Here is a 12,858-nt window from a genome sequence, read left to right as displayed (position 1 = left end):
CTCTCCCCGGCTTCAATTCTCAGTCACTCCGCAGAGCCAATTATTCCAGGGGATGACAGATCTCCGAGATTATAAAATAGTGTTCGGCCTCATATTCCGCTTTGCTAGCTTGTTTCTATTTTGAGCCCCAACACAGCCCGAGGTATTAATTCTAATGGCAATTGCCTCACCACCAGAGGGACCGAACCCGGGGAAAAATTTGATCCACAAACAAAATTGATGTTACAGCTGCGATAAACACTTGAGGGCTGGAAAATGAAACGAGGGGATTTATGGAAGTGACAAAGGCTGACGCCGGAGGATTTACAGCCGCGTACACGGCGAACGGGGCAGGAAGGTGCACACACACAAAAAAACAGAAAATGACTTTTAATTCAGTTTGACTTTTCACATCAGTTCCACGGATGAGGTGAATGTGTGGAACTGATTTTAATGTCAGTCAAGGAGATCCAGGAGCCCGACTAAACATCTCAGAAGTAGGTTCTTATTCGCAGTCAACCTTTGCTGGAAGAAAACAACTTATGTTCTGCCAATATTAGGACATGTTTGCAAATAGGCCAAACTAAATATTTTTCATGCCAGGAGTATTTACTCCAATTTCAGCTTCACTAATCAGCCATATTATGCTTAATGCATGATGTGTTTATGACAAAGCGAGGCAGACAACGCGATCAGCACTTGCGTTTGATTTAATTTGGCTTCAGTTTCCTTTAATAGGAACAAGAGGAACAAATCTTTTTCCACGCTGTCTGTTGCGTGGACAGATGTCTTGGGAAAGTGCCAATTTGAGGAAGTGTGTTTACTGCCTTTACTCTTTTTACTGCTGAGTGCCATTTAGAATTGATAGTGATGGCATCTGGGGGATAAGAATATTGAATTTCAGATTAGAAACCTTAAAATCTGATGTGGTGTGAGGGGAAATACACCAGGTACAGCGAATCACTTCGTCCCCGAGGGGCAACAAACACATGGACATTCATGGTATGACATTTATATTTAACAAGATCAGGTGATCACCACAGCCAGCTGATCCATCCATTCATTTTTGATCACTGCCCTCACTCAGGGTCACGGGGTTGCTCGAGCCTACAGTCGTTGTCGCGGGGACCCTAAGACAGACAAACAGCCACTTGCACTCACACCTACTTTAGAATTTAGAGTTCTCGGTTGGCCTGGTGTGTTTGGACTTGTTGGGGTGTAGGGGGGAAGAAGCCAGAGCACCTGAGAGAAGCCATGCGGAAACAGTAGGAAGTTTGCAACCGGAATCGCCCGGCGACCTTCCACGTCGGAGGGCGACGGTGCCAAAGCCGCCGCGCCGCGACTGTCACCCATGACTGCAACAGCTGTACTTTAAATAACGGGGCACAGCGGTGCGAGAAACAGGAAAAAAAACCAAAAAAAAAACCGTGCACATCAACCAAGCAAAAGGCCAGAGGCACTGATGAAGATGTGCTCACTGGCTGCCCACTTCTCTCGAGAAGAGTCGAACGAGGAAAAACACATTTCGCCGTCCGTCGCTGTGTGCATGCGACGTCTCCCGACTGCGGCTCACTCCGTTGCCGATCCCCGTCGGGGCGTGAAAGGCGACCCGACCACTAGTTGAGATATTTTTGCCCCGGAAGAGGCGAGACCCACCGAAACTGCCATCCATAAGACCCGCGCCGCCAGATGGAATTCCGAAATTATATATTTATGGCACCTTCAGGCTGATGTTCTTGCGATATCAGAAAGGCAGGGCCACTCTGTCGCCATATAGGATGGCACGTCTTCCTTGAGCTGAGCACACAGGGAGTGGGGGGGGCCGACTGTATACCTGAGACCCAAAATACAGAGCAGAGGAGCGCAAGGAGGCGAGAGGCTATCCTTGAAGCGGCGGCCGCGCCATGCAGTTTTAATCAGCCAGCTGGGAATAAAAGTGGGCCGCGCGCTTTAACTGCCTCGCCACCGCGGGATTGACCTGGGAGACCTCCTCCAGCCGACCGCAAGGCCGGGCCGCACCGCCGGCAGATGACAGCGTTAATCTGCCGGCGAGGAGCCTCCATCTGCCGAGACAGTCGAGCAACAGCGGCGATGGGGGCCTCGCACGCTCCTCAATGAATACCAAACACTCATCCCAGGAACCGGCCCGCTTCCCAAACACCGCTCCGCTCTCCTGCTTCTCCTTTTTTTTTTTTTCTTCCTTATAACAGATAGCGAGAAAACCCGGCAGTTTCGCAGAGCTATCATCCACCATTTTAATACCAACCTATCACCAGCGCGGCGTGGCAGAAAAAAAAACCCCATCCAACCTCAGACACCTCTGGAAGAAGAAGAAGGAAAAAAAAAAAAAAAAAAAAAAATCCCATCTCCCATTGCTTTCTGTTACAGCGACACAGAACTATAATCTTCTGGCGTCTTAGCGCAAAACTCATCTGCAGCCACCAGACAGCCCAGTTCCCACCTGCGCCAGGGAGCTGAAAGAACCACAGGGCTTTTTCTTCCCTCTCCCTTGGCAGAGCAGGAAGTTTAATTTTTTTTTACCCTTGGAAATCAATATTCCCCCTCAGATCAAAGCTTTTTTTTTTTTAAAACGCTGATGAAACCCGTTCCGCAGCCCACATTTCTGCCCGTCTTTGTGCATTCGAGGCGTTGACGGTGCTTTTTTTGACTAATTTGCGACGGCTTGCAGAATTCTCCTCCGCCACCCGGACACCGACCTTAATGGGATTCCTGTGTCTCAGACGTCTAGATGAATGCTCCTCGGTGAGTCAGATGCCACCGGAGACGACCGTTGGTGGCACCTTGCGTACGTGCGCTTCTAATTCCTCGCCCCCCCCACCCCGAGCTACCCAGAGCGTAGGCCTCGTTTAAAGAGGGACTGTACCTCATTACCGTGCAGCGTTTTCCCACAGTGCACCTGGTCCACGTTGTCACGACCCTCGCCTACGCCTCTGAGGTGGTGGTGGTGTGGTGGTGTGGTGGTGGGGGGCGGGGGGCGGTTGTAAATACACGCGCTCCTCTGAGAGGCGTCGTTTGCCGGCGATCGGCGCGCACGCCTACGTTTTAGCGCGGGCCGAGCGCGCTTCATTCGGACGCTCGTTTCCCCTTCCTCCCCGCGCAACTCGCCGTTGGCTTTTTTGCGCTTTGAAGGTGCCACGAACCGACTGAAAGACCAAAGCGCTGAACGACTCGCAAAGTCTCGACTGCGCGACGCGTGAAACCGAGCCACCGGCCGACGGGCGGCGGCATCATTAGCTGCGAGCCGGAGCGCCGACGTGGAGGTGAGTCACATCTCGGCAGAGGCTTCAACATCGGCTCCATCGCACCGAGTGTTTAAAGATAGTTCGACTACAAGCTGTATTTAAGTGAATTACAGCCTGCGGGTTGTTTTTTCTCCCACCAAGATTACTTCCGCTGTACTGGTATTTATGGGAAGCTACTCTCATATCCAGCAATACGCTCAAGACAGTTGAAAGAGGCTTGTTTTCATTTGGGATCTGCATCTGCGACGTAAAAATATTCATATCAAACCAGATAAGAAGAATCTTTTTTTTAATCCTCATGGGTGTTGAACCATGTTTTTCCTTTTACGAGCAGCAGGAGCAGCAACAGCCTTTGACTCAGATGCTTTTTAGTCTTTTCTTGTCTTATTTACCCAACCAGCCCAAAGCCGTCTATTAAAAGGTCAATAGGAAAGGATTTTGCGTCACCTTTTACTGTGGCTCCAGATTGCTACAAAACTGCTCATCCGTCACCTCCCCCTCTACCCTACAGTGGCCTGATGAGAAAGCAGGAACCCACCAGTGGCCGCCTCCGAGATCGGTTTCTCGCCGGTCCACTCTGGGTTGCAGTGAGGGGATCTTTTCCTTCTGCAGGTATAAAAGACTCATTCTGAGATAGTGAAAGGGATGATGAGGTCGACCGGTTATCACACATGACAGTATAAGCTGGCAAACAGGTTCCAGCAGGTCCTACGGGACCTAACGGCTCAGAAAAGCCTCGTTTGAAGTGAAAGATTTTTCATTTCCACCCAGTTGCGACTCACCACTGTGGGGTTCTGGAGGCGCTGGTGATATTTTCGAGCGCAAAATTTCCACAACTCCATCCAGTGGAGTCGTTACCCCAAAGAAAAGAAATAGGAGGACACGGCTCCACCCTGGTTTGGTATGATCCACGCGTCTTCTTCCGGACAGACACTTGGATGACACACAGCCAGGACCTGCGAGCACATTGTGCACTTCAGATCAGCGCAACGTAACGCAACGCGACACAGGGGGCTCACATGCTCCAGGAAAGGAGCGCGCGTAGGCTACCTCGGCGAGAGGATATTTCAGACTCTACAGTATTACATCACCAATAAGAAAATGTCAGAGGACATCAACGTGCAGGGGAGCGGCGTTGCGTTGCGTTCTCCATCATCACGTATGAACGCGACTGCGCGTGGAGGAGTTCAAACAGGGCCGGTTCCAGATGCACTTCGCATGTCAGTTCGAGGCTCCTTCGCCAGTGTTGCACCTGATTCGAGAGGACAGAGCAGCGACTTGTCCGAGCGATCGGTGATACCATATGAAGAGATGGTCTCAGTGAGCTTTCAAGTCAACTCGGCGGCGGTTTGTTTGAGGTGAGGAACATGGCGTGACCGCAATTTCTCTCAATTGCTAAATGTGGACACATTTCTTGTCTTTTGGCTGGAGAAATTTGGCGGAAGGTGCACAGGAAACTGACTGAGGCCATTCTACTAGAGCAGAGAACTCTCCCTTATCATCAGAACACACGGAGGTGATAAGTCATAAGTCAGTAAGTTAAAACATCTCGGATCTGCAAAGCAACATTGGACACTGTTGGAACTAGAAACGTGTGGGGTTCAGATTCCTTTGAATGCGGCAGTTAATCTCTCAGGTGACGGGAGTGCGCTGGGAGAATCTCCTCGGCTTCCCCTGACAGCGGCAGTTTTGAGTCAATTCCTCCCTGAACTCACATGATGGTGATGGCTGCAAAGACCCAAGTGTGTTGCGGTCGGCGGCTCGCTAGCGCTGTAGTGTACAACGGAACATCAAAGTGAACCACCGAGCATGAAAAATGCTGATTAGTTTGTGTGAACACGAGTGGGTTACAATGTGCATGTTTTTTCTTCTCTTTTTCGTTTTTTTTTCCAGGCTAATACTGGAGCAGCGCGGAGCATTAATTTCATGTGCACCAGCTAAAACGTGTAAGCATAAAATATAATTTTAATGAACTTGAAGTCAGCAAGAAAATACAAACAAAAAAAAAAACCAGGCCATTGTTGAAAGCTTGCAGTAAGAGATACATGACAAGAGAGTGTGGACTGTTTTCATTTTTAAAGATCCCTCGTTATGCAAATTCCCTTTACCAGCATTTTCTAACAATATTGAGTGCCAAGCCTGCGAACAAACTCCCCGGAAAAGTCTTCTTCAAACTTCTACTTTGTTTGCTTGCTCTACTTTTCGGAAAGTGCGCGGCAAAACACACAATTCTAGAAATAAGTCCTGAATGATGTCAAAAAGGGCATGCTGCCACGCTACTGGGTTAAGATAAGATAAGATAAGATAACGCACAGCAGTAAAGAGGTCTTAGTTACAGCATATAAAGAAGACAAGTCAAGCTAAGAGCTAAGGGAAAGACGCTAAGAAAACTATATACAGAAAGAAATTTAAAGCACTGTGAAACAGAATATTTGACATCTACATGTCGTCAGTCAAATTTGCAGTGTGCAATGTTCAGTGTGTCTGAGATCAATAAATAAGAAATAGAAAGAGACTATGCTGTGCATTAAAAAGCCTGATGTACCGTTTAAGTAATGAATCTTCCATACACAATGAGTATTGGTTTGCACTTGCATTTTACATTACATCCTCTTAGACAGCCTGCAGGTGCATTGTTTTTGTCCCCTTATAAACATATGGAAAGGAAAATCAACCTGAAGCATTTTAGCAGGAGACCATAACATTTTTTTTTTTTACATTCATCAGTATTTTTCAAGCTGTTAATAGAGTCTGGAATATAAACTTAAAATACAATACAATAACTGTGATATGTTTTGGGACACTTCAAACATAAAGGTGCCTGAACTCTGGCCCTTGTGGAGTCTGGGGTGAGAAATAAAAAAAGATTTGGGGATGCCTATGATACGGGGAGCTTTAATTGCGCTGCAATATTTATAAAAGTCCAAAAGTCAGCGGTCACGTCGCCGCACAACCATTAACATCCATTTGGAACATTGCAGCTGATCGATCACCTGCCCCAAAGTCAGGATGACCTAACGTGAGGACAGGCTGCGCTCCAAAAGCGACACCTGTCACCCTTTACTAGAGTCCCCGTCAGCCGAGCGAAGCCGCAGAAAATGTGAGCGCCGCTGTCGTCCCTCCTGTGCTGTGTGCCAGCCAATTAATTTGACCTAGATTTACATGAGCGAACCCTTTAGGTAGCATCGACGTCGCTCGTCTCTTATTAGCGTGCAACCCTCAGCAGGGGTCTTTCTCGGCCCGGCACCCGGCGGACCGCGGTCAATTAGATGCCACTCCACCTCCCGTCCTTTTGCTCAACACCTACGCCGGCTAACGTGTCAGCCTAATAAATGTCACGGTTCACCAAATGGTCGGCGATCCACCGGTGCGAGTCATGGAAGACGAATCGGCCTCGATAAAATGACTCGAGGGAGCCGTTGTTGGTGTCTGCCCGCGACGGAGTAATGACGGAGAGCGCGGAGCCTCGTGGCGTCTGTGGGTGTTTTTCAGCTTATTATCCTGCAAGAATAGAAAAAACAAATTCCTTGTTCCAACAATCCATTTTAGACTGGTACAAATCGAACTCATGGTTCGCAGCAAGAGAGAATTCACAAACGACAAGTTAAGCTACAAAGGTAGCTATCGGAATAAGGAAGTAAAGCATTTTGTAGTGTCGTGGGTCGGTGAGTATATATTTGTGTGGTTAAAACAAAATAAAAGCTACAAAATAAACCAAATTACACCATGTGCATGGCTGTAAACGACTTTGAGGAAGGAAGTGATGTTTTAAATATAGAATATTCAGGATTTTCTGAAGAGAGTCTATTTTGAGAGCAGTGAAAACGGAAAAGTTACAACATGATATTTGCAGTAGGTTAACAAGACGAGGACCATCCATGCGGTACCTTTTCCACTGTTGAGGAGGTCGGATCTTCTTGTCTTCTGGTTGTTTGATTTTTGCCTCCATCTATTTCTTTCATGCATAGCTAATTTTTTTTTTTTTTAGCAATCATCTTTGTTTACAGTCAGTGTAAACGGTGCTTTTTTCCCAAGCGACTCCAAAACCCAGTTCGAATTGCGGCGCCAATCAGAATCTAGAGACTAGTGTTTACGTCCCCACCGCTATCAGTTGATTGATCTGCGCGGCATAAATATCCCCCCTCGGCCCCCCACGCATGACGCGCTAGATTAACACGTGCGGCGAAGGCTTATCTTCACATCTCGGAAAAAAAACAAAACGTCAGGAGGCGTTTTTTTGCATTCATCACCGCAGAGGGCGAGAGAAGGATAAGATAGACGGGGATGATAATTTGGCTGTGAGCTGCTGTTAAAGCGATGCAGGATCGGAAGTGGATGCTGGACTACGGTGGGCGGGAAAACTTCACGTTTAAGTCCGTTTAAGGTTTAGGTTCTCCGTGAGGTAGGTTTTGTTTTTAAACACACAGTCTGTGGAATTTTTTGGAAATGATTGCTGTCATCAAGGTATCAGGTCAGTCCTGCAATGAATTAATTACTTAATACTGCCCTTAATGTGCAAATCAGGCATGTGGCCCGTGGGCCATATGCGGTCCGTGAAGCATTTTAATCCAGCCCGCCGAAGTTGAAGAAATTATATTGATGAAAATAGCTGTATTTCATCCATTTTTTTTTTGTTTTAAGAGTCATTTAAATAAAGAGCTAAATACCGTGGGGCTTCAAAAACACATTTTGTTGTAACTTTGGGTTTTTTCATTTTCAATTGACAACAAAACACGTTTTCTACGTATCCCATAACATATTTTCTCCTGCTATGAGGTGGGTCACCAAAACACTCCATCCATCTGCTGCCCCCTCGCATTTTAGAACCCATGGTGGCCCCACCAGTCAAAAGAGTTTGCCCACCCCTTGGTGCAAACACACAAAGTCTGCTGCTCCTCAAAGAGAATCTCTGCCCTCAGAGTTATTTCCAATATTGATTTTGATTCACCGTTGGAAGCCAAACGGCTAACTCCTTGCTTAGTCAACTGTCAACGTTATCAGAAAAACTCTCAGTCTCTCAGTGGGTTATTCTCAGAGTCAAAAATAAGTTTGCGTCTCATTATGAAGCAGCCCTGAGGACGCGCACGGTGGAGGCTGAAAACAACGTCAGCTGCTAAAAAGAGAAGACCTCAAACCAGACGCTCCTCTCATCCCGGCAGCGCCTTCACACTCAACTTGTGAATATCGCAAAAAACATGAATGGGGAGCGAAAGGGCAGCCTTGCTGGAGTCCATCGCCCACTGGAGCATGTTGTTCGCCTTTGGAGAAAGAACTCTCACATACTGGCCACGCAGCAACCAGATGGTTCCATACAACAGCACAGGCCCCCCGTGGTCCCGCAGAAACTCCCTGGCAGGGGAAACTCCACTAAGCACATATTGACAGGGTAAAAAAAGAAAAAAAAAATCTTTTCACATCAAACCTGCAAGGGTAAGTCAAAAAAATACAAGTACGTCTAAATATAAGGCCCAGTGTGTATGAGTTGAGAGCACCCAGTGGCATGGAAGCATGTTGCAAATTACTGAACACCTGTTTATTCGTCATGCATAGCTACTTACCCATGTTGTCACTTATGCCATCAACAACTTAACTGCAATATGGTTGCACGGCTGCGTGAGCGTCAGCTGTGCTGGCAAGGTGAATTCTGCGTTGCTGCGTGTTTTTTTTTTCTCCCATCAGCACATCCCAACTGGAAAACATGGGCGCCACTGATGCTAATCCCCGTTTTCTGACATTCTCGCTTGATCTCACATCTTTTTTTATACCAACTTTGATGTCAAGGAGAAATCGTGAATCCCCAGAGGAGATCCTGGTTCCGGACCAGTGTAGATGAGTGTTGGCACAGCACGGCTGCCTCCCAAAAGTATATTCCTCACCTATAAATGCTTATTGCTACACAACTAAGTACATAAAATGTACATTTTCTGTCTCATACATGCCAGTAAAGCGCTGTGAAGGTCAAACAGTGGGGCCTTTTGGACATTTGGCTACAAATATCATTCAAGCATTATGAAAATAGGGCAAACTTGACTTTTAAAAAATTGCCTCAGTCTGTCATGAGGAATAAAAGAAGACGCACTGACCCTGACCTCTATGCAGCCAAATTCAAGCATCTCAGAGATGTTCAAAGCTTTCAGCGTGCCAGGCCAAATCTCATTCGCTGAGCCTTGTTGGGATACGCTTCTCAGCCTTCTGCATAAAAATGATGATGATGATGGGCAGCAGTAATGAGCAAAGCACACACGCGCTTGAACAGCACAGCCAGAATGTTATGAAGTGCAGTTTGGGCCGAAAACGTTGTCCATCATCAGGCTCAAAAGATCATCCAGAGCGAAAAGATCCGGCGGCCGGCTCCCCATTGACAGATTTATTTTAGCATTTAGTGGCCAATTAGCAACCGCCCTCTTATGTAAAGCCAATGAGCTGCTCTCTTTGATCAATGCCAGCTGCTCATGAGAAGGCAGACAGTTGGACGCCGCAGCTTCTTGACTCATTTATAATGACGTCTCTGACAGCCGCGATTGATTGTGGATATTTTTTTCCCCCCCAGTTGCCACAAATGCAACGTGTCAGAAATGTGTAAAAGAAAATCCATCTTGTAAATGAAGAAATCCATGCAAACTAGCTGCTTATCAGCGAGCCACAAACTAGACTCATTCATAACAACACACACACACACACACACACACACACACACACACACACACACACACACACACACACACACACACACACACACACACACACACACCAGCAGCAGCAGTTTGCAATCATTAATCGATAAAACATGGTTTCGTTTCAGCAAGGACTCCTGGGCAACATTTGCACTTTAAGTATATGAAGGTAATAGAACGATACGTCATTTTGCTTTGTTTTGGTCCAAAAAAATGTTTCTGAGTCAAACTAGTCCAGACAGAAAGAAAAACACAAAACTGTGACGTGCAGACTGGGGCAGAGCCAACATCTGGTTGGAAATGCTGCAGCAACACAGTTGACAGGAACAGGACTGGGTTAGTCACATGAGCTCATGGCTTATTAGCGTATGGAGCCTCAACAAGAAGAAGACGAAAAATGGCACAAGAATTATAGGTCCATCGGTACAGACTGTAGAAAACATGTTTTTGTTGAAGAATTGCATTCTTAAATTTGTGCCACTGCTGATGTTTTTTGCTGGTGGACAGCATCGAGTGCATTCTCTGTACCAAAACATTTGACAAAACATTCATTCTGTGCTGCCTTTTGGTGTGAAATTTCAATGTGAGCAATTTCAAACAGCAACACCCTGCACTTTAAGGTTGACTCATATGCCTCTATATCAGTTGTCACCCTGCAGGAAGAATAAGTATTACATGATAAATAAATAAAAATAGAAACTGACTTGCCTCAAACTTCAGAGCATTCAACCATGCAACTACACTGTGCCCCCTCCAGCAGCAGCAGCAGCAGCAGCGCTGTGTGCCTAAAAGGGACTGAAAACCACAAGCAGCGACTGCAACAATAAGAAACTTGCATATTTCATGAATTGTCCTCTCTGCATTCCAGTTCAACTGGGAAGCAACAAAGACGGTCATGCGTGCACGACGCGGGCAGGGTGCGTGCACGCCGCCTCTTCCCTCCAGTGCCCAAATTCGCCTAATCTCAATTAAACAATCAACGTCGCACGGACGCGTGCGGGTCAACAGCGTAGCGTTGAACTGGACTCCGTTTCTGCACGTTACACGCCAGAAGTCGCTCGAGGTGGAAACTTGCGCGTTGTTTCTTCGTCAACGCACACTCTTGCCTTGAACATGACCGCGCGGCACGCGACCACGTGCGCGGCGTCTCACTCGCCGCGTGCCGCGGGGCTTTTAATTGGCTTTACCTCCGAGGATCCACATCAACACCAGCGCCGCTCGGAGTCTCGCGCTCGTCCCCATGGCGCCGCATCCACCACCGGCTTGCTTCCAAGCGGCGCGCGCGGCTTCTTCCAAAAGTTGAGCGCGCGACGCTTGATTGTCTTCAGGTGCCAATTAGCAGCGCCGCGCGCCGGCGGACACCCCGGTCCTCCTGCCGCCGTCCCGCCCAAAAGCTGCGGCTGACATGGCACCGCGTCCCCGCCGCCTCTCGCTCAGACTCAGACCAACAGCGGGAGATTAAGCGGAAGAGAGGTGGACGGTTGAGCGGGGAGGGAAACAATTCGCCTCGTCGCCTCTTTCTGCCGCTTCTTCCCTCCTCCGCGCCGACTGCACTCCACTCACTGCTGCCGGACTTGGAGTGCGCGTCGCTCCGTCCTGCGCGCGGCAGTGTGAGCCGAGCACCACCGTGAAGTAGGAGGGGTGAGAGGGGGAGGGGGAGGGTTGCTTATTTTACCTGCGCGTGCCTCTGCTCGGCGACGCCCCCTGGCAACGCGACATCAACTGCACCCTGCGTGTGGCCGTGCGGAACTATAGCCCTCGATGGTCTCTCCCCCCCCCTCCTCCTTTCTCCTCTTCCTGAGACTTTGTGAAAACGCTCACGTTGTTGGTATTTAGTTGACAGACTCCAACGGTGACAGCAGGTGTGCAGGTCTGTTAATGTTGAGGGAGGCACCCTGAAGGAAGGACCGCTCCGTTTTCATTTCACCCTCTGTTTTGTGTCCAACTGCAGGCACGATGTTATGATAAAAAACATTCAGCACATTTTTGTAAATTATTTCCATACAATAAAAAACAAATAAACATTTTTTTTTAAAAAAAGGGCGCAGTGGTTTTAGTCCTGCCACCTCACAGCAAAAAGGTTGTGGGTTCGATTCCAGACCTGGCACCTTTCTGTGTGGAGTTTGCATGTTCTCCCTGTGTCTGCAGCTGTGTTTCCATTACCCCATAGAATTGCGCAATACCTAAATATCGCAATAAAAACCAGTAATTGAAACACCTAAGCTTTGAAAAGCAGGTTTTTACGCTCTCGTGAGGTGGTCTTTCAGACCTATCGATATCGAGATATATCACAAAAGTGTCATGGAAACACTTTTTCCCCCGCATTTACACACATGGATGTGGCATATGGGGTGACCAGTTCACTTCAAGTGAAAATGGCGGGTTATGTTAAGACGGAGGAGGAGATGGAATATTTTTTACAAGTAATCAAAGAGAAAAATATAACAACCATTCTTGACAGCAAGCAAATGTAAACAACCAAAAGAAAACATAATTCTTGTAAAATCTCGCAGGACGAGACTTTATGAGAATTGTAATTGTATCTGCGCTTCAAACCATTCAATGGAAACGTCTGCAAATCGCAATTGTACTTTGTCGAAATTTTAGAAATATCGCTTTTTAATTTGCGAAAAACTGCAAACGCAGCTTGTGTGGGTTCTCTGGCTTCCTCCCACAGTCCCAAAGCATGCATGTGAGTTGAATTGGGAACTCAAAATTGTCTGTGTGTGTTTGTGGTGTGTGAGTGCGAGTGGTTGTTTGTCTCTATTGCCCGGCGATGAACTGACGACTTGTCCAGGGTGTCACCCCGCCTTCGCCCTATGACAGCTGTGACAGGCTCCAGCAGACCCCCGTGACCCTGAGCTCAGGAAGAAGCGGGTATTGAAAATGGATGGATGGAACAAATAAAATACTGCATGCGCAGCACCGTGGTACTGCAGGTC

General features: G+C 47.6%; 1 protein-coding gene across 1 annotated transcript in view; it reads right to left on the bottom strand.

Moving 5' to 3' along the window:
- esamb (endothelial cell adhesion molecule b) overlaps positions 1–11,659 on the bottom strand; it is a 42,554-nt gene extending 30,895 nt beyond the window's left edge. The window contains exon 1 of the mRNA XM_076036326.1: positions 11,104–11,659. Coding sequence (XP_075892441.1) covers positions 11,104–11,158 — 55 coding nt within the window. The 5' untranslated portion in view covers positions 11,159–11,659. The remainder of the gene's footprint in view (positions 1–11,103) is intronic.
- Positions 11,660–12,858: the final 1,199 nt, after the last annotated feature.

Source organism: Nelusetta ayraudi, unplaced genomic scaffold, assembly GCF_046127955.1.
Source record: "Nelusetta ayraudi isolate G7.1 ecotype Tasmania unplaced genomic scaffold, CSIRO-AGI_Nayr_v1 ptg000048l, whole genome shotgun sequence".
Taxonomy (NCBI): domain Eukaryota; kingdom Metazoa; phylum Chordata; class Actinopteri; order Tetraodontiformes; family Monacanthidae; genus Nelusetta; species Nelusetta ayraudi.
The sequence above is the reverse complement of the archived record's forward strand: the minus strand, read 5'-3'. Positions and strand labels throughout refer to the sequence as shown.